Genomic DNA, 23,018 nt, shown 5'->3' on the forward strand with positions numbered 1-23,018 from the left:
AGTCACTAATAATGTGGGCAGCAGTTCTCAGTTCATATTCTACCAGGAGTATTCACCCCAGTCATCATTAGCACTTGGATATATTTGCATCAAAAAGCTGAATTTCAGAGGTGAGATGAAGTTCCTACCTCTGACACTGAGAGAGTGTTTGACTAAATATGGCACTAAGTAACTGGAGCAAAATTGAAGTCAGTGGTGATCGGGGCAATGTCTCCAATGACCAGTGTGATATCTAGCACAAAGGAAGATGATTGTAATTGTTGGAGGGCAATAATGTCAAAGCCAAACTAGCCCTGCAGAAATTCCTGGGTCAAAACATCTTCAGCTGCTTCATCAATGACTTTCCTTCCATCATTAGGTCAGAGGTGGGGACGTTCACTGATGATTGCTGTATTGCATTCTTTGTTCTCCATGTATAACATCCAGGCATGGACCGATAAATGGCAGGAAACATTCATGGTCGGGAAACTGCATCTCCAATTAGACTAATTTTATCCCTTCCTCTTGATGTTCAATGGTTTTATCATTTTGAATCTCCCCATGTTGCCACCCTGGCAGAAATTGATCAGAAATATTATAATTGTTTTCAGAGCAGATTACAGCTGCAGAAATTTGTAGTAAGTGACTCACTCCTCAAAGTCTTTTATAAAATAATGAAGGATATAAATAGAGACAATGACAGTTGTCTTTTCCTTAGGATGGAGGTTTTCAAGACATTTTTAAGGTGAGAGGAGAGAGATTTATAAAAGACATGAGGAGCAAATGCTTGACACAGAGGTTGGTTTGCATGTGGAATGAACCTCCTGAGGAAGTGTTGATTGTGGGTACAATTGCGTTTAAAAGACATTTGGATAAGTACATGATTGGAAATGTTTGGAGGGCTATGGACCAGGAGCAGGCAGGTCGACTAGTGTAGTATGGGATTATGTTTGGAATGGCCTGGTTGGAGCGAAGGGCCTGTTTCCATGCTGTTTCCATCTAGATAGCATAAGTCATTGTGAATGCTTATTCTTCATTGCAGAACGAAGAACTGTTCCCTTTTGTAATAAGGATCTCCAATTTTCTTCTTTCCAACAAGTGGGATCATACAGTATGGGCTAGCTTTTCCAAGTCTCTCATTTCAGAAACAGGGGTGAAACATTAATGCAATGCAATTAGTCCAGAGTGGGCTGCGTCTGCTCCAGATATTATTCCGTAAGACGATATCCCAGAGGTGATGGCTGACTTCCTAGCTGCAGTGGGTAACCAATTAGGACATTTAATTGGATAATTGTTTTTGAAATGGAGTAAATCTTTGCAGAGGTTATGTGCCTTCCGGAATATAAATGATAAGATTGCTCAAGCACTACAGAGGGCAGTTAAGAGGCAACCATATTGCTATGGGTGTAAATGCGTAGGTCAGGACAGGATTCTTTCTTTCTTTGAAGGATGGAAGATCTTCAGATCTGGTTTTAAGACAATCCATTTATTTTCCCAGCAGTGATGTCAGCTTTTATTTAGAGTCATAGAGATGTACAGCACGGAAACAAATCGGTTCAGCTTGTCCATGCTGATCAAATATCCAAAATTAATCTTGTCCCATTTGCCAACACTTGGCCCATTTCCTTCTAAACCTTTCCTATTCAGATACCCATCCAGATGCCTTTTAAATACTGTAATTGTACCAGCCACCACCACTTTCTCTGGCAGCTTAGTTTATACATGCACCACTCTCTGTTTGAAAAAGTTGCCCCTTAGGACTCTTTTAAATCTTTCCCCTCTCACCTTTAACCTATGCCCTCCAGTTTTGGATTCTCCTATCCTGAGACAAAGGCCTTGGCTATTTGCCCAATCCATGCCCTTCATGATTTTACAAACCTCAATAAGGTCAACCCTCAGCCTCTGACGCTCCAGGGGAAACAGTCCCAGCCTATTCAGCCTCTCCCTGTAGCTCAAACCCTCCAACCCTGGCAACATCCTTATAAAGCTTTTCTGAGTCCTTTCAATTTTAACATCATCTTTCCTAGGGAGACCAGAATTGAATGCAGTATTCCAAAAGTGCAGTATTCCTAACCAATGTCCTGTACAAAGGCAACATGACTTCCCAACTCCTATTATCAATGCATTGACCAATAAAGGCAAGCATACCAAATACCTTCTTCACTATCCTGTCTAACTGTGACTCTAGTTTCAAGGAGCTATGAGCCTGCACTCTTTGTTCAGCAACACTCGCCAAGACCTTATGTGCCCTGCCCTGATTTGCCTTACCAAAATACAGCACCTCACGTTTATCTAAATAAAGCACCATCTGCCACTCCTTGGCTCATCGGCCCATAAGATCATAAGACCATTACACATAGGAGCATAAATTAGACAATTCGGCCCATCGAGTCTGCTGTGCTGTTCAAACAAGGCTACTAGGTATCTCAATTCAATTTTCCCGCTTTTTCACCGTAGCCTTTGATCCTCTTGGCAATCAATACTCTAACTATCACTGTTTTAAATATGCTAACTGGCCTCCACAATCCTCTGGGGCAATTAATTAAAATGAAGGTACCCAGCCTGGTCAAGGTACCAAGATAACCTTCTTTGCTGTCCACCAATTTTGGTGTCATCTGCAAACTTACTAACCATACACTAATATTCACATCCAAAACATTTATATAAATGACAAAAGACAGTGGCCCCAGCACCAATCCTTGTAGCACGCCGCTGGTCACAGGTCTTCAGTCCAAAAGACAACCCTCCACCACCACCCTCAATCTTCTAACTCCAAGTGACTAGCTCTCCTGGATTCCATGTGATCAAACCTTGCAAACCAGTCTACCATGTGGAACCTTGTTGTGCCTAAGTTCATAGAGTCAACATCCACCACTCTGCCTACATCCATTTTCTTTGTCCCTTCTTCAAAAATCTGTCAAGTTATGAGATCTGGTTTCCCATGAACAAAGCCATGTTGAATGTCCCAAATCAGGCTTTGCATTTCCAAATATGTGTAAATCATGTCCCTTGGAATCCTCTGCCATCAACTTATCTATCTCTGACATCAGGCACACTCGTCTGTACCTCCCTGGTTTTCCTTGCCACCTTTATTAAATAATAGCACTGTATTACCCACCCTACTGTCTTCCAGCACGTCATCCTTGTCAATTGATGGTAGAAATATCTCAGCATTAGGCCAAGCAATCATCTCCCTAGCTTCCCACAAAGTTCTGGGATGTACCTGATCGGGGGATTTATTTGTTTCAATGTGTTCGATTGTGAGATTTGATCTCATGTCTGCAAATTATTGTTCCAGGCCTGACGATTCCTCCTCCTAAGGTATAATCACTTTTGAACACCCTGACCAGGAAATAAGAATTCAACAGGAGGGCTCTGAGTATGTTGCTGGTTTGCACCAACACCTGTGATATCTAATTTCAGCGCCTTATGTAAAAAGGAAGAAAAAGTTAATGATTGAGGTTAGGATTAACTGGTATAACGAGGATATTTTATGTACTAAGTGGGAGTTTCCTGGCACAGTGGTAGTGCTGCTACCTTTGGCCTAAAAAGGCCTGGGTTCAAGTCCTCCCTATTCCACAGTTGTGTCATAACATCTCTAAACAGATTGTCACTGTTCTGTGAAGTTATTTTTGATCAATGACTAATTTTTGCCTTATCCACTGGAAAAACCACATACTGCTATGCCCTCAGTTTTATTGTTAATGTGAATGTGCAAGACAAAAATGCAAGTTGGTGTTGTCAAGCTGCCAACCTCTGGTTGCGCAGCCTCACTTGCTGCTACACTCACTAAACCCAAGCAAACAAAATCAATGGTGCGAGACCTTGAACTTGCAGGCATCAACATATCAGCTACAGAGCAGACAGACCGAGCTGACAGTTGCCAATCACAGACAGCAATTGTCCCCCATTCTTGCAACACTTGCCTATTCTTTTTTTTAGTTACAGGAAATAAGGACATTGTGAAACTTGAAAGGGTTCAGAAAAGATTTACAAGGATGTTGCCAGGGTTGGAGGATTTGAGCTATGGGGAGAAGCAGAACAGGCTGGGGCTGTTTACCCGGGAGCATCGGAGGCTGAGGGGTGACCTTGTAGAGGCTTACAAAATTATGAGGGACATGGATAAGATAAATAGACAAAGTCTTTTCCCTGAGGTGGGGGAGTCCAGAACTAGAGGGCATAGGTTTAGGGTGAGAGGGGAAAGATATAAAAGGGACCTAAGGGGCAACTTTTTCATGCAGAGGGTGGTACGTGTATGGAATGAGCTGCCAGAGAATGTGGTGGAGCTGGTACAATTGCAACATTTAAAAGGCATTTGGATGGATATATGAATAGGAAGGGTTTGGAGGAATACGGGCCGGGTACTGGCAGGTGGGACTAGATTGGGTTGGGATATCTGGTTGGCATGGATGGGTTGGACTGAAGGGTCTGTTTCCATGCTGTACATCTCTATGACTCTATGACTCTAAGGGCATCCTTGCGCTTCTAAATCAGCTTCATGTTTTGTTCAGTAAGTGTTTTCCAAGCTCTTTGATGGTCTTATTTCATGAGGGACAAAGAATCAAACATTGCAGTCATCGATGGTGAGGGCACGGAAAACTGTGGCAGGGTAGATGGCGAGAAATGGAAAGTTAGAACCTGGTGAAGGGAGAGGAAGTAACGATAATGACAGCTCACTTTTATAATATTCCAGCCTTCTACACAGAAACAAATTCAAACAATGCAAACAGTTGGGTCAGGAACTGAAAGAGAGACAATTTTTTTAAAAATTAATTTGAGAAATTAAAGGATGAGTGCTCAAATATTGAGACTTTTAAAATCTCTTAACATTGATTTTGAGGAAGTTTGAATAATTTAAGAGAATGTTTTGTGTGTGCACGTCAGATTCACACATGCCGTGAGTCAGCACAGTGCATTATGAAAAAATGGTACAGAAGACAAGTTTGTGACAAAGAGGAAATTCAAACTTAGCAAGAGGACTAGTGTAATAATGAACAAAAGTTTATTATGATGAGAACTGGTGATTTCAATCCCACAGTATCTAAGTTCCCTCACCCCATACAGCTTGCTTCTTCCCAAAATCCACAACTTTTCGAAGATTGTGTGCAATTCTGGTCTCCCTCCTATGGAACAATGTTATGAAACTTGAAAGGGTTCAGAAAAGATTTACAAGAATGTTGCCAGGTTGGAGGTTTTGAGCTATAGGGAGACGCCGCATAGGCTGGGGTGCTTTTCCTTGGAGTATCGGAGGCTGAGGGGTGACCTTATAGAGGTTCATAAAATCATGAGGGGCATGGATAGGGTAAATAGACAAGGTCTTTTCCCTTGGCTGAGGGAGTCCAGAACTAGAGGGCATTGATTTAGGGTGAGAGGGGAAAGACTTAATAGGAACCTAAGGGCAACGTTTTCACGCAAAGGGCGGTATATGTATGGAATGAGCTGCCAGAGGAATTGGTAGAGGACGGTATAATTGCAACATTTAAAAAGCATCCGGATGGGTATATGAATAGGAAGGGATTACAGAGATATGGGCCAAGTGCTGGCAAATGGGAGTAGATTAGGCTAGGGTATCTGGTTGGTATGGACGAGTTGGATGAAGGGTCTGTTTCCGTGCTGTACATCTCAGTGACTCCATGATGCTATGTTTCGGCCTACTCCTGCTCCACAGAACTCATCTCTTCAACCACCTCAACTCGATTTTTTTCCTCCCCTTGTCCGGGACCTTCCCACTTACATCACTGATTCTTCTGATACTTCATGTGTGTTTCAGAATTTCTAGTTTGTGGGGATTCTAGCCACCTCCTCTTTACCATGGCCATGTAATCCCTTTACATGTCACTCCCCCATCAGAATGGTCTCAGGGCTCGCCACTTCTTCCTGGAAAAAAGGCCTGAAGCAAATCCATCAACCACAGGTGGCACGGTGGCACAGCAGTTAGCACTGTTACCTCACCGCATCAGAGACCTGGGTTCAATTCCCGCCTCAGGCGACAGACCGTGTGGAGTTTGCACATTCTCCCAGTGTCTGTGTGGGTTTCCTCCCACAGTCCAAAAATGTCCAGGTTAGGTGAATTGCCATGCTAAATTGCTGTAGTGTTAGGTGAAGGGGTAAATGTAGGGGGTAGGTTGTGGGTCAGTGTGGACGTTTTGGGCCGAAGGGCCTGTTTCCACACTGTAAGTAATCTAATCTAACCACCATCCTCCAGCCGGCTGAGCTTGTCCTCACAATGAATAACTTTGCTTTTAACTCCCCTCACTTTCTTGAGGTCAAGGGTGTGGCCATGGGCACCCATTATGAAGGGATCCCTAAAGTGTGGAAGCAGGCCATTTGGCCCATAAAGTCAACATTGGCCCTCTGAAGAGCATCCCTCCCAGACCCACCCCCTTACCCTGTATTCACCAGAGTTAACCCACCAAGCGGAGATATCCCTGGACACTAGCTTGACGCATCCACCTAACCTGCACATCTTTAGACTGTGAGAGGGAACCAGAGCATCCAAAGAGAACCATGTAGACATAGGGAGAATGTGTAAACTTCACACAGACAGTTGCCTAAGGGTGGAATTAAACCCAGGCCTGGTGCTGTGAGACAGCAGTGCTAAACCACTGAGCCACTATACATGCCAGAGTGTTTGTGGAAACATGGAACATTCTTGTTCCAGACCTACACAGATCCAACCCCACAATTCTTTGTCCAGTACATTGGTGGCATTATAGATGTTGGTTCCTTCTCTCATCCAGAACTGGAAAGATTTATCTATTTTACTTGCAATTCCCATCCCACCCTTACCTTCATCTGGTCCATCTCTGACTCCTCCCTTCCCTTCCTCAACGTCTCTGTTTCCATTTCGGGGGATAGGCTTGCCACTGATATCCATTACAAAATGACGGTCTCCCACAGTCAGCTGGACAATACATTGTCACACCCTGCTTCCTGTAAAGCCTCTATTCTATTCTCCTAGTTCCTCCATTGCTACCAGCCTGATGATGCCAACATTTGCTGGACAATTCACAAATGTCCACCTTCTTCCTCAACCTAGAATTCCCCACCACTGTGGTTGACAGGAGCCTCAGGTGCATCTGACCCATCTCTCACAATTTGGCCCTCACCCCCCTCTTCCCTCATACAATACAGATAGCATCTTCCACGGTCCTCACTTCCCATTGTACCAGCATTCACATCCAAAGGATAATTAGCCACCATTCCTGTTACCTCCATTGGGATGCCACCACCAGACACATATTCCCCTCCACTCCCTGGTCAGCCTTTCACATGATTGTTGCCTCCAGTACACCTTGGTTCTCTCCTCCACTCCCATATTCCCACAGCACCTTCCCATACAATGGCAGAAAGCATAAAACAGTGGCACAGTGGTCAGCACTGCTGCCTCACAGCTCCAGGGACCTGGGTTCAATTCCTGCCTCCTGTCTGTGTGGAGTTTGCACATTCTCCCCGTGTCTGCGTGGGTTTCTTCTGGGTGCTCCGGTTTCTTCCCACAGTCCAAAGGTGTGCAGGTTAGGTGAATTGGCCAGGCTAAATTGCCCGTAGTGTTAGGTGTAGGGTTGCTCTTTGGAGAGTCGGTGTGGACTTGTTGGGCCGAAGGACCTGTTTCCACACTCTAAGTAATCTAATCTAATCAAACCTGCCTGTTTACCTCCGCCCTCCTCAGTATGCAAGGGCCCAAATACACATTCCAGGTGAAGCAGCACTTTTTCTGCATTGCAGTCAATCTCGTCAACTGTATTCACTGTTCACACTGGAAGGATGAAACACAGACTGGGTGACTGCTTTGCAGAACACGTACAGTTTGTGCCTAAAAATGATCCTAAATTTCCACTTCCTGCCTCTTCAAAACTTCACCCTGTTCCCTGGCTAACATCTCTGTCTCAGGCTTGCTGCAGTCTCCAGTGAAGCTCGGAGTGAACTGGAAGAACACTATCTCATTTTCCACTTGGGGACCCTGCAGCCTTTAGAACTGAATATCAATTTCAGTAATTTTAGGGCCTGAGCATCTTCTCTCATGTCCTTAACCTAACCACTGCACACCCTTGACATTACATTGGCAACTTTCATCACACCCAACCCAGTGTCGCCCTCTAATGGTCCCATTTACCAGCTCTTCTTTCTTTTCCAACTCACCATTATCTATTCCTGATGAAGGGCTTTTGCCCAAAATGTCGATTTTCCTGCTCCTCGGATGCTTCCTGACCTGCTGTGCTTTTCCAGCACCACTCTGAACTAAACTCTGGATTCCAGCATCTGCAGTCCTCACTTTTGCCTATTATCTGTTCCTTGTCTGCCCAACTGCTGTTCTCTCTCTCTGGGCTCCATCTCCACCAGTCATTTACTCCTTCCCCTTCCCTCCCTTACCCTTTCTTCAGATATATACCAACCTTTTTCCTAGCTACAATCAGTTCTGAAGAAGGGCCACTGGATCCAAAATGTTGACTCTGCACAGATGCTGTCAGACCTGCAGAGTTTCTCCAGCAATTTCTATTTTTGTTTTAGTTTTCCAGCATCTGTAGTTTTTTTTTGTTAACAAAGGTTTCATATTTGGTTGAAAGTAAACAATGTAGCAGATGAGGACAGACTAAATATTTTCCTCAGTAATGGAGCCAAAGGCTTTCAGAGTGGTGCCTCACAAATGTATGAGAGGTCCAGGAAATTGGACTATTCTGAAAATTCTGGACTCATTTCATGGCACAACTAAGAATGAGATTGAGAAATTCATTCCTTGAAAGAAAGCAGTTATTAAGTGATGCATCTGTCAATGTTGTAAATTGCATTCTTGAACTTGAAATTCTCTAGCTTTGAAAGTATGACATACTCATAGAAGGCACCCTTAACGATAAGGAGGTTCCTTAGATGTCTAATAAGCCATGGCCCAGTTCTTCCAACAGGAAGATTCTCATTCCTCCTGGCACGGGCAGGAGACAGCACGGAAACAGACCCTTCGATCCAACCAGTCCATGCCGAATGTAATCCCAAACTAAACCCGTCCCACCTGCCTGCTCCTGGCCCATATCCCTCCAAACCTTTCCTATTCAGGTACTCATCCAAATGTCTTTAAAAGTTGTAATTGTACCTAAATCCACCACATCCTCAGGAAGTTCATTCCACACATGAACCACCCTATGTGTCAAACATTTGCTCCTCATGCACATTTTAAAATCTGTCTCCTCTCACCTGAAAAATGTGCCCCCTAGTCTTGAAATCCCTCATCCTAAGGAAAAGCCAACTGGCATTAGTTCTATCTGTACCTCTCATTATGATATGAACTTCAGTAAAGTTGTCTCTCACCTCCTATGTTCCAATGAAGCAAGTACCAGCCTATCCAGCCTTTCTTCATAACTCAAACCTTCCATACCCAGCAACATCATGGTAAATCTCTTCTGAACTCTTTCCAGCTTGATAATATCCTTCCTATAACTGGGTGGCCAGAACTGGACACAGTATTCCAGAAGAGGCCTCACCAGTGTTCGGTACAACCTCAACATGACTTCCCAACTCCAATACTTAAAGGACTGAGCAATGCAGGCAAGTGTGTTACTCTCCTTTTTAACCACCCTGCGTATATGTGTCACAAACCTCAAAGAATTATATACCTGAACCCCAAGGTCCCTCTACTCCAAAAACACTATCCAAAGCCTTATCATTAATGTATAAATCCTATCCCTGCTTTCCTAAATTACAGCAGTCACCTTATTTCAAATGTACTTAATTGGCTGAAAGGTGGTTTGATATATCTGACTTTTGCAAAACAAACATGTTATATAAATTCAAGGCTTTCCTTGTTTTTCATTTATTTCTCTTCCAAGTACTCAGCCCATAATTTTGCCTTTCGATGAAGATTTCCCAAGTACTACTCCTACAAAATGCTTCCATTGTGTCTTGAGCAGAGCTTGCAAGAGACTACATTCCTCAAGTCAGGATCCTCCAGATGGATGAGGCTGGTGACTTCTTGCTGTTTGATCCTGTGAATATTGGCTGTAGACTGCTGCATCCTGCCTCCTGACAGAGCACTGTGACCAACTCACTCAATGTGAACATGGCTGTTATTGATCAGGTGTGTGGTGAGAGAGAAGATCATTGGGCATCAGGAGGGAATTCTGAATGCACCATTGCCACCATTCCACTCAGCTCCCATGGAGCTGGCTGTGTCTGCTCGCATTATTCATGAGACAACAGACCATAGAAGCTGGAGGGCCTCCTTGAAATCCTCTATCTCTTTGATCCACTAATCTGCACAAGGTGGACAATCGTCTCTCCAAGATTAAGCTTAGAACCTAAATTACTCAATTTGAGTGAGACAAGCAGAGAAGTACTTTTCAAAATTTCCAGAGTCAAACGAACTACACATTAAATGTTGACACTAATTTCAGCCAATGAACAGGAGGCCGGACATGACTTATAAAAATAAAAATGCCACTCTCCCTCTTCTCTTGCATCCCTTTCTATCCTTCCTATAGCATCTATACCCCAAAACATTAAGCTGCCAGTTCTGCCCTTCCCTGAGCCACGTCTCTGTAATTGCTATGATATCCCAGTCCCATGTTCTCAACCATGCCCTTAGATCATTTGCCTTATCTATCGGGCCTCTTGCATTGAAGTAAATGCAGTTTAATTTATCAGTCCTACCTTGTTATCTGCCATGCTCTTGCCAGCCTTGACTTGATCCCTTTATCTACCATACCAGCCTCAGACTTATCTCTTTACTCACTATATCTTGGGTCCCACACCCCCATCCATTACTTGTTTAAAGCCTTCTGAATAGCATAAGCAAATCTCCCCACCAGGACAGGTGCAACCGTAGGTGCATGGCTAAGGATCTGGTGTAAGGGGCAAAGATTCACATTTTTGGAACATTGGAATCCCTTTTGGAGGTAGATGTGATCTGTATAAGAAGGATAAGTGCAATCTGACTGGACGTGCAGTTTTTCTATCTTCCTGAAACTGCCATCCATTAATTTTTGCTACAAAAGTGAATTTAATGCAAAACATGCCACCATTCTTTGTAGCCAATGAAACAATGGCAACCTGTATGAGAAAAGACTTCTCTCTAGATTTTATTGAATGTGTGCCTTCCAAAAGATGTTTCTGGTCTTTAAAAACAGGGAAGTCTGCTGGATAACCTTCTGATTCAGTGACATTTGTTATCTGTGGTAATTTCATATTTCTAATGAACAAATATAGTTAACATTGTGAAACAAAATATTAGATAGCTAATGAAAGAAAGTATGCATTCCTAAATTACCTGTAATTCTTGGAATAATGCTAGTTCATTAGATGCTGTATTGTAGATGCTGAAATGTTACATATTGTTAACCATTAAATAATTTATCTCGTCTATTAATATCCTCATGATACGTCATTATATTTCTGTAAGCCTTTGAAAAGAAATGAGGGCTTGAGTTGTGAATACTTCTTGATTGAAAATTGCCTCTTAGTTTTAGAGACAAGAATACAAGATGAGGTTGAACTCTCTCTCTCTGTCATCTCCCTCAGCCTGTTAATAAATTTCTTGCCCTCAATCCTAGAGCAAAGTTTTGCTTTGGAATGTCTTTTACCTGTGATGTTGATGAAACCAACATTTTATGCCCATCCCTAAATTCTCTCGAGGATACAGTGGTGAGCTGCCTTCTTGTGATGCTGCATGCCTTGGATACATCCACGGTGCTGTTTGGTAGGGATTTCCAGGATTTTGATCCAGTGACAGTGAAGGAATGGTGTGTGGCGTGGAGAGGAACTTGTAGGTGGTGGCATTCCCATGCATTTGCTTCCCTTTCTTCTATGGGTCAGTAATGAAAAAGGAAGAATGTTGATTGTGGTGGTTAAAGTGAGAATCAAGTGCGTTTCTTTGTCTCTGATTCTGTCGAATTTCATGTGTATTGTTGGACGCTCATCCAGGCAGGTGGAGAACATTCCATCACACTCCTGACTTTTACCTTGAAGGCTTTAGGTAGACAGGAGGTGAGTTACTTGCTGCAAAAACCCTAGACTCTGACCTTCTGTTATAACTACAATATTTGTATGGCTGCTCCAGTTCAGTTATCCTGGTACTGGTGACACAAATGTTACTTGCCTCTTTTCAGCCGTAGCCTGGATGTTGTGTGGGTCTTCCTGCAGACTATATCAGGTACCTGAGAAGTCACAAATGATGCTGAACGTAATGACATGAATCTAGGGCAGATATAAACAGGAATGCTAGAGGGTCTGCTCACTCTTAGACTTGGCTGTGAGGGAGCTTGATCAGTGTCAAATACTATGCACCTTTAAATAAAGGGTGACTTGGTGAGCGGATACTAGACTGTATGGAGTTATTTCAGATTCAATCATGCCTTTCAATGGTGGGAACTGCCCCTATTAAATGTCATTTCCTTTTAGGTATTCCCCAGTATTGCTGACTTTTTATAACTATGGTACCACAGCATTTACTCCCATATTGTCAATGTCACTGCCCAAAAATAGTTCGACTGCTGTTTTGAGTCTAACAGCTGCAGTCTGTATGGTGACATGAAGCCAGGAGCAGAAAATGGTGTTGTCAATGTCTACCTTTGGAAACTGACAGATGATCTTTTTCATTTAACTTCTTAAATAATTCAGCTTTTACACAAACAAAATATTTTGAAAGCACAATTTATTCACAGGACAAGGGTGTCATTGGATAGGCCAGCATTTATTGTCCAGAGGGCAGTTAACAGTCAACTACATTGTTGTGGGTCTGGAGTCACATGTAGGCCAGACTAGGTAAGGACAGAAGCTTCCTTCCCTGAGGGGCATTCTTGATCTAGATGGATTTTTCCAACAATTGACAATGGTTGCGTGGTCTTCATTAGACTCTTAATTCCAGTTTTTTATTGAATTCCATTCTCTGCCATGGCAGGGTTTGAACCCAGGTCCCCAGAACATTTTATGGGTCCCTGGATTAGTAGTCCAGTGGTAATACTACTAAGCCATCACAGATAAGATAAGAAGGCATGATAAAATTAAATGAAATCTCCCTCAAGATTGAAATTCTTTGGTTCCAAGAAGGGCTAGTGCAGTCACATCCCCAAATCCACCAAGGTACCATTGTGCAGAATTTAATCAAAATGCATTTATAGCACTTTTTTAGTAAAAGTGGTAAATTGATGAATCATTCAGCTTTAAGCAATAATTAGACAAATCATATGGCATGAATTGTGAATAAGGTGGACATTAATTTTTAAAGCTTATCTTCCAAAGCCTCCAAGTATCATTGTGAATAACTGGAGCAGATTCCATTGCTAATGCCCAGTCAAGAATGCAGCTGAACTCTGAATCATTTCCTTGCAATTAAAAGAGGAGTTAATCACATTTTAAATCATTTATTTATTTTGTGATTATTTTGATGCATTCCCACGGTTATTCTGTAACCCATCGTTGATTTCTTTTTTGTAATAGATGTACTGTCATGAAATTTCCTCAGTGGAACGTGTTCCTATTCGCATCTTGAAGTTACTGAAGGGAAAAGAGAGAGGATTACACTCCTCATTGAATAAAGGACAAACGCAATAGAAGAACAACATGTTGGGATGTCAGTTACATATTACCAAGTATTAGAGATAGTGGATTGTATTAACAACAAAAACAAAATATGGAAAGAAATGCTACAAATTACTGGGGTGGCCCAGTGGTTAGCACTGCAGCCTCATAGCGCCAGGGACCTGGGTTTGATTCCAGTCTCAGGTAACTGTGTGGAGGTTGCATATTTCCCAAGTGTCTGTTTGGGTTTCCTGTGGATGCTCCAGTTTCCTCTCACAGTCCAAATATGTGAAAGTTAGGTAGATTGGCCATGCTGAATTGTCCATAGTGTGCAGGCGAGGTGGATTAGCCATAAGAAATGCAGGGTTATGGGAATAGGGTGGGGAGGGGGCTTGTGATACTCTTTAGCAGGAATGGGCCAAATGGCCTCTATCTCCACTGTAGGTGTTCTATACATGAAAATATTAACTCAGTGGTGCACTGACATCCTCTGAGGATGGATCTAATAACATACAAGAAGCTAACTGAATGAACAACTGTAAAGATATGCAGGAACAATGATGAAATATTCTTAGTGTCAGAGCTTCTTAATTTTAAATGTAAAACAAAATGGTGGCATTGTTACCTGGAAATTGAAGTGCTGATTGGAAGTTGAATCATCAATACTTGAATGAGGGCTTCTTTTGATGCTCTTTCTTTTGATGCTGTAGGGAATCATAGAATCAGGCCCTTCAGCCCAACAACCCTCCAAAGAGTAACCCATCCAGACCCATTCCCTGACTCTATTTCTTGAATCTGGTTAGGTATTAGTCTCACTCTTGCTCCTCAGATGCTGTCTGACCTGCTGGGCTTTTTCCAGCACCATGCTTCATCAACACTGTCAGTCTCAAAATACGCACAGACAACCACCAGCAATACCTCACCATCATCTCTCCTCACCCTTTTACTGTTGCTAATTGCTTGTCGAACATCCATTCATGGATGAGCAGGACGTTCCTCCATCTGAGTATTATGAAGACTGAAGGCATTGTATTCAACTTCATCGAAAATGCCAGCTTCATCTACAAACTCCAACCTTCAGTCACTGACTTCATCACTTAACCGGAGAACTTGTGAAATGGGTTATAAAAGGTTATAGTTTTTGAATAGATAGCCCCAGTTGAAGAATCTGTCTCCTCACTGCGATTCCTTTTCATTCTATGTGAACTAGAAATAACTGAAAATCAATTTAAAGCCAATGTTAAGAATCATATCATTGAGTTGATGCAAAAATTTCACTGTTCATTATGTTGAGAAGAAAAGTATAACTGAAACAGAACTGAAGAAAATATGCAGGGCACTGGTGCGAGAAAGAGAGGATTATGATCAAAAAATATTTTAGCATCATTGAAGCTTTAAGTCCATTGTGCCCTGTGTTAGCTCTTAAGAAAATCAGTCTTACTTGGTCTTGTTTTTTCACTGTAACATTGTAGGTAGCTCATCCTCAAATATCCTTCCAGCTTTCTATTATGGAATTAGCTTCTATCACTTCATTGAGGTAAACCAAGATTCCAACCATTCTGGAGTGAAAAACATTTTATATGTACTCTTTAGATTGTTTTGTTAACTTGGCAGAGACTTCTGGTTGTTGACCCTCTCACCAGAGAGAATAGTTCCTTTTCTTTTCACCTTGTGTAACCTCTCATTATCTTCATAACCTTGATTACACATTCTCTTACACTTTCATTTCAAGGGGAACATTTCTCATTTGTTTTGGCTTGTTGCCATATTCTGAAATCTTGCATCCTTGTAATATCCTAGCAAATATCCTCTGAATCCCTCTTGAAATCCTTTTACACCCGTCCTGAAGAATAAGCTAAATTGTCCACAATATTTCTGCTGAGAGCTAACCAGAAAACACTGGCATCATCTCTTTGATTTTATTTATGGTGCCTTTAATTATAAATGTAAGTAAACATAGGGTGAGATTATCCACTCCTGGAGGAAGTGAGAAGAATGGTAGGCAAGTGTCAAAATCAACAAGGCAAAAACAATGACTGCAGATGCTGAAAACCAAATACTGGATTAGTGGTGCTGGAAGAGCACAGCAGTTCAGGCAGCATCCAATGAGCAGCGAAATCGACGTTTCGGGCAAAAGCCGATCATCAGGAATAAAGGCAGTGAGCCTGAAGCATGGAGAGATAAGCTAGAGGAGGGTGGGGGTGGGGAGAGAGTAGCATAGAGTACAATGGGTGAGTGGGGGAGGAGATGAAGGTGATAGGTCAAGGAGGAGAGGGTGGAGTGGATAGGTGGAAAAGAAGATAGGCAGGTTGGACAAGTCAAGGAGACAGTAACTGAGCTGGAAGTTTGAAACTAGGATGAGGTGGGGGAAGGGGAAATGAGGAAGCTGTTGAAGTCCACATTGATGCCCTGGGGTTGAAGTGTTCCGAGGCGGAAGATGAGGCGTTCTTCCTCCAGGCGTCTGGTGGTGAGGGAGCGGCGGTGAAGGAGGCCCAGGACCTCCATGTCCTCGGCAGAGTGGGAGGGGGAGTTGAAATGTTGGGCCACGGGGTGGTTTGATTGATTGGTGCGGGTGTCTCTGAGATGTTCCCTAAAGCGCTCTGCTAGGAGGCGCCCAGTCTCCCCAATGTAGAGGAGACCACATCGGGAGCAACGGATACAATAAATGATATTGGTGGATGTGCAGGTGAAACTTTGATGGATGTGGAAGGCTCCTTTAGGGCCTTGGATAGAGGTGAGGGAGAAGGTGTAGGCACAGGTTTTACAGTTCCTGCGGTGGCAGGGGAAAGTGCCAGAATGGGAGGGTGGGTCGTAGGGGGGTGTGGACCTGACCAGGTAGTCATGGAGGGAACGGTCTTTGCGGAAGGCGGAAAGGGGTGGGGAGGGAAATATATCCCTGATGGTGGGGTCTTTTTGGAGGTGGCGGAAATGTCGGTGGATGATTTGGTTGATGCGAAGGTTTGTAGGGTGGAAGGTGAGCACCAGGGGCGTTCTGTCCTTGTTACGGTTGGAGGGGTGGGGTCTGAGGGCGGAGGTGCGGGATGTGGACGAGATGCGTTGGAGGGCATCTTTAACCACGTGGGAAGGGAAATTGCAGTCTCTAAAGAAGGAGGCCATCTGGTGTGTCCTATGGTGGAACTGGTCGTCCTGGGAGCAGATACGGCGGAGGCGGAGAAATTGGGAATACGGGATGGCATTTTTGCAAGAGATCGGGTGGGAAGAGGTGTAATCCAGGTAGCTATGGGAGTCAGTGGGTTTGTAAAAAATGTCAGTGTCAAGTCGGTCGTCACTAATGGAGATGGAGAGGTCCAGGAAGGGGAGCGAGGTGTCAGAGATAGTCCAGGTAAATTTAAGGTCAGGGTGGAATGTGTTGGTGAAGTTGATGAATTGCTCAACCTCCTCACGGGAGCACGAGGTGGCGCCAATGCAGTCATCAATGTAGCGGAGGAAGAGGTGGGGAGTGGTGCCGGTGTAATTACGGAAGATCAACTGTTCTACATAGCCAACAAAGAGACAGGCATAGCTGGGGCCCATACGTGTGCTACGCCTTTGGTCTGGAGGAAGTGGGAGGATTCAAAGGAGAAATTGTTAAGGGTGAGGACCAGTTCGGCCAAACGAATGAGAGTGTCAGTGGAAGGGTACTGTTGGGGATGTCTGGAGAGGAAAAAACGGAGGGCTTGGAGGCCCTGGTCATGGCGAATGGAGGTGTAGAGGGATTGGATCAAAATCAGGTAAGTGTCAAAAAATCAAACTCTTACCATCAAGGTAACTTTTAGCAATGAAGGTCTTTGACCTCAAAAGTTGAGTGATAGTCATGGCTGCTGGTCTCAAGAAGACATATTTACATAAATTAGCATATCATTAAAAGCTCAACTCACTGGATTCTGCCAACCTTCTCAATGAACTTCTGCCCAAATGAGAAAACTGTCATTTCAGATACCTGACCATATGTAACAAGCATGTACCTTCCAAGTTTCAGGTTAACTATGTGCTGATGTGTCCTCATAAAAGTACAGTATTCTAAGGTCTCTGAGTACAGTGGAAGCAGCAAAGGGAAAAGGGCCGAGTGTATCCAAGGATCATGGTCCTGTCCAAATTCTTAAAGGAGAGTGGTTGCCTGTATCTCATGACCATGTGAGAATGCAAACGGCGAAGAGCTGGGAAGTTCTTTGGGGTAAGGGTGGACCACTGTTTGTCCATGAGTGAGGGACTGTCTGCCTGTGGATTGGAGTACTGTCAGCATGGGTGTGAAACATTGTGTCTCTAGGGGTGGGAGCACTGCCCATACATCAGGTTGGGGCACTGTCTGTCTGGGAATAGGCGATTAGCGATTTGGGCTGGAAAAGGGAGAGTCAAAGGGAGAATGCAGTCTGTTATTTTGCTGTGGGTATCTCATGTACGGTGATGTGTTTGGCAGTAATGGCTCTCTGAAGGTAAGGTCAGAGACAAAGAGGAGAGCTGGAGGAGGTAGGATTGCACTTAGCACAGCATGTTTGGATGTGTTTGCTGTCTCATACTGGGGAAAGTGAGGTTGCAAGTGGCCTCAATCATTGCAGGCTACAGGGTCAGGAGAGCATGGGCCCTGGATAATTATGGGCTCGAGGGAAAAGGGAGGCAATAAAGGAAATTGATTATGATATGGAGGGGATCAACCGAAATGGTGGCAAGCTGTAGGCACAGAGAGGTGACAGAGAGGAATTGTAAGGGCTTATGAGGAGTGGTGAACATATTAATTCAAAAAGCAACCTGAAATCTCACCGTCATCTTGAAACTGAGGATGCATCAACCATGTAGAATCAACCACGTGGAATCTGCTGGGAGAGAAGAATTATCCTCTTGTGCCTTAGCTGCTGATCTCTGTCAGTAATCCTCAGACTGATACTGAAGAGAGGTACAATGTTGCACGTATCTCTCCAAGGGCATAACTATAGTTGCACCAACTGTGTGCTCTCCAATGACGAGGGTGTCCTAGAGGGAAACAGGCCTCCCCTCATGCAGAGATTAGGGCATGTGTTGATGGGAAGGGTGAGGGCAGTAACAAATTAAAAATACTATACATGAATGCACGAAGCATTAGAAATAAGATGGATGAGCTTGAGGCTCTTTTGGAAATTGTCAGATACAATATTGTGGGGATAACTGAGACGTGGCTTCAAGTGGACAGGGCCTGGGAAATGAATATTCAACGCTACACGTGCTATCGTAAGGACAGACTGATGGGCAGAGGGGGTGGGGTGGCCATGTTGGTAAGGGATGATATTCAGTCCCTTGCGCGGGGCGACCTAGAATCAGGGGATGCAGAGTCAGTGTGGGTAGAGCTGAGAAATACTAAGGGTAAAACGACCATCTTGGGAGTCTTCTACAGGCCCCCAAACAGTAGTCTGGATGTCGGATGTAAGTTGAATCAGGAGCTGAAATTGGTCTGTGGCAAAAATGTTACTACAGTTGTTATGGGGGATTTCAACTGGGAGAATCAGGATGGTATTGGACCTCAAGAAAGAGACTTTGTGGAGTGCCTCAGAGATGGATTCTTAGAACAGCTGGTGCTGGAGCTGACCAGGGAGAAGGCAATTCTGGATCTGGTATTGTGCAACGACCCAGAATTGGTCAGGGACCTCGAAGTGAAGGAGCCATTGGGAAGTAGTGACCATAATACAATAAGCTTCAATCTGCAATTTGAGAGGGAGAGGGTACAATCGGAAGTGACAATATTTCTGTTGAATAAAGGGAACTATGGAGCTATGAGGGAGGAGCTGGCCAAAGTTCAATGGTGCAATACCTTAGCAGGGATGATAGTGGAAGAACAATGGCAGATATTTCTGGGTATAATGCAGAAGATGCAGGATCAGTTCATTCCAAAAAGGAAGAAGGATCCTAGGAAGAGGCAGGGGTGGCCGTGTCTGACGAGGGAAGTTAAGAAACATATAAAGTTAAAAGAGAAAAAGTATAACATAGCAAAGACAAGTGGGAAAACGGAGGACTGGGAAGCTTTTAAAGAACAACAGAGGATTACTAAGAAGGAAATACACAGAGAAAAAATGAGGTACGAAGATAAACTGGCCAATAATATAAAGGATAATAGGAAAAGCTTTTTTAGTTATGTGAAAGGCAAAAAAATGATTAAGACTAAAATTGGGCCCTTGAAGACAGAAACAAGGGAATATATTACGGGGAGCAAAGAAATGGCAGAAGAATTGAATTGGTACTTCAGATCTGTGTTCACTGGGGAAGACACAAGCAATCTCCCTGAGGTAACAGTGGCTGAAGGACCTGAACTGAAGGGAATTTATATTTGCCAGGAATTGGTGTTGGAGAGACTGTTAGGTCTGAAGGTTGATAAGTCCCCGGGGCCTGATGGTCTACATCCCAGGGTACTGAAGGAGGTGGCTCGAGAAATCATGGATGCATTGGTGATTATTTTCCAGAGTTCGATAGATTCGGGATCAGTTCCTGCGGATTGGAGGGTGGCTAATGTTATACCACTTTTTAAGAAAGGTGGGAGAGAGAAAGCAGGAAATTATAGACCAGTTAGTCTGACCTCAGTGGTGGGAAAGATGCTAGAGTCTATTATAAAGGATGAAATTACAGCACATCTGGATAGTAGTAACAGGTTAGGACAGAGTCAGCATGGATTTATGAAGGGGAAATCATGCTTGACTAATCTTCTGGAATTTTTTGAGGATGTAACTCTGAAGATGGACGAGGGAGATCCAGTAGATGTAGTGTACCTGGACTTTCAGAAAGCTTTTGATAAAGTCCCACATTGAAGGTTAGTGAGCAAAATTAGGGAGCATGGTATTGGGGGCAAAATACTAACTTAGATTGAAAAGTGGTTGGCTGATAGGAAACAAAGAATAGTGATAAACGGCTCCATTTCGGAATGGCAGGCAGTGGCCAGTGGGGTACCACAGGGATCAGTACTGGGACCGCAGCTTTTTACAATATATATTAATGACATAGAAGATGGTATTAGCAATAACATTAGCAAATTTGCTGATGATACTAAGCTGGGTGGCAGGGTGAAATGTGATGAGGATGTTAGGAGAGTACAGGGTTAGATGAGTGGTCAGATGCATGGCAGATGCAGTTTAATGTGGATAAATGTATGGTTATCCACTTTGGTGGCAAGAACAGGAAGGCAGATTACTACCTAATTGGAATCAATTTAGGTAAAGGGGCAGTACAGAGAGATCTGGGTGTTCTTGTACACCAGTCAATGAAGGTAAGCATGCAGGTACAGCAGGTAGTAAAGAAGGCTAATAGCATGCTGGCCTTCATAACAAGAGGGATTGAGTACAAAAGCAAAGAGGTTCTTCTGCAGCTGTACAGGGCCCTGGTGAGACCACACCTGGAGTACTGTGTGCAGTTCTGGTCTCCAAATCTGAGGAAAGACATTCTGGCTATTGAGAGAGTGCTGCTTAGATTCACGAGGTCAATTCCTGGAATGGCGGGATTACCTTACACTGAAAGACTGGAGCGACTGGGATTGTATACCCTTGAGTTTAGAAGACTGAGAGGGGATCTGATTGAGACATATAAGATTATTAAAGGATTGGACACTCTGGCGGCAGGAAACATGTTTCCGCTGATGGAGGAGTGCCGAACCAGAGGAAACAGCTTAAAAATACGGGATAGACCATTTAGGACAGAGATGAGGAGAAACTTCTTCACCCAGAGAGTGGTGGCTGTGTGGAATGCTCTGCCCCAGAGGACAGTGGAGGCCCAGTCTCTGAATTCATTTAAGAAAGAGTTGGATAGAGCTCTCAAGGATAGTGGAATCAAGGGTAATGGAGATAAAGCAGGAACAGGATACTGATTAAGGATGATCAGCCATGATCATATTGAATGATGGTGCAGGCTCGAAGGACAGAATGGCCTACTCCTGCACCTATTGTCTATTGTCTATTGTCTATTGTCTATTGTGTATCCTGGAGAATGCACTGCAATTCTAATCCTGCCTGATGTCAATAGTTGCCTTATTTTATCAGTATTCCTATAATCCTGGAGAACATCAGATTTCTTGACTATGCCATTGCAATGGCTGAGCATCCTCAGGGACTGTGCTTCCCCTGCTGGACATTAAATAAACCCTTCCATTCTCTGCCTCTTACAATTAATTCATGTTAAGCTCTGGCCTGGCCTGGCTACAGAGGCTGCAGCCAACTGAAGCTGTTTCCCTCTGACAATGTATTCAGATTTCTCATGTGTGTATATCATTGGTTGTGTGCTGTTTGCGATGCCTTTATCCCAGACCCAGTGGTCCTCGTAACGGCATTAAAGTCAGTGCCCTTGAAATCAGTCTTGGGGGCCTGGTCCACAAACCCCAAATGTTGGCTTTCTGCCTCACTGGGTCATGAGAACAACTTTAACCTCAGCACATCCAGCTGATGATGTCAGACAATCAAAGGAAAGCCAGTGTCACCTTCTAATGGGGAAGGTGCTCCATTAATTTCGCTTTGAACAACCATGTCAGCACCTTGGGGTGGAATGAGACTACTGCAAATATGACAACAGTGCAGACATCTATAATATTTGCTATGTGTTTCCAGACATGCAGCTTAGGTCCATGTAATGAACACCCGTGCCATCCAAATGCCCTCAAAACATTTTTTTTTCTTTGCCTACCACTGGGTCAAAGTGGTGCCCTGACACTCTGAGTTGAGGCGGCAGTGGGAGACGGCTGATTGCCCTACCATGTGATGGCATTAGTGGGCATCCTTTAGGGCCTGGGATCCTGGAGAGCCCTGGCCTACTGAGAGAGTCTCATGGACAGATGCAGGTACCCTGACCTTGGGCTGACCTGCTGCAGGAAAAGGGGTTGCTGCAAAGGGGAAAGCTGGGGAGGTTGGGCATTGTAGTAGTATCCAGAAGTGTTGCTTTTGAAATGCTTGGCCAGGGCTCCTGGTCTCTGTAGCTGCCTGCTGGCATCTCTCCATCTCCCTGAGGAGGTGAAGGGCCATACTGAGTGAGAACCTTCCCCTCTCTGACCTAATGGTGTAGTGTAAGACCGACAGCTTTCCAGGCAGTAACTGAGCATATGGCAATCTGCTTTCCAAGGCAAGTCAGTGTCTGCGTTCCAGTGCCATGCAGCAGATAGCACTTGGGAATGATTCCTCTGTATTTTGCTCTAATCTAGTGAGAGCCACTGGCATCATTGCCTAGTGTTTCAATGCTTGTTACAGTATGTTCAGCATGTCATGGTGGCTCAGTATGGAAGCACATCATCTACACAAGGCTGATCAGAGCCTGGTCTCCTCAACTGAAGATCAGAGCACTGGGCCATGATTGTTTTGATTGGCTGAGAGCCTGTGCCCGTGATATGCCCACCAGGCTGTGACCTTGAACCCACTCTCAATACTGGACCCACTGAGCTGATGGACTCTATTGTCACGGGGCAGGTGATCGCTGTGTCCGTGCCTCCTCTGAGGACCTCATCATCCGCAGAGGATCAGCTGGTGGTGCAACAGTGGGGAGATGCTTCTTCCTCTTCGGGTGGGCACTGGTACCATTAGTGGGGAAAGAAAGAATTAGTTGGA

The 23,018-nt window shown here is 44.0% G+C and overlaps 2 protein-coding genes across 2 annotated transcripts in view; one reads left to right on the forward strand and one right to left on the reverse strand.

Moving 5' to 3' along the window:
- LOC140491402 (uncharacterized) overlaps nt 1–23,018 on the forward strand; it is a 272,700-nt gene that overhangs the window by 42,717 nt on the left and 206,965 nt on the right. The gene's annotated exons all lie outside the window — the stretch shown is intronic.
- Nucleotides 14,121–23,018, reverse strand: part of LOC140491195 (myeloperoxidase-like) — a 121,347-nt gene continuing 112,449 nt past the window's right edge. The window contains exon 14 of the mRNA XM_072589174.1: nt 14,121–14,186. Within this exon, the coding sequence (XP_072445275.1) occupies nt 14,142–14,186 (45 nt within the window). The 3' untranslated portion in view covers nt 14,121–14,141. The remainder of the gene's footprint in view (nt 14,187–23,018) is intronic.

The sequence above is a fragment of the Chiloscyllium punctatum genome, chromosome 19, assembly GCF_047496795.1.
Source record: "Chiloscyllium punctatum isolate Juve2018m chromosome 19, sChiPun1.3, whole genome shotgun sequence".
NCBI lineage: Eukaryota > Metazoa > Chordata > Chondrichthyes > Orectolobiformes > Hemiscylliidae > Chiloscyllium > Chiloscyllium punctatum.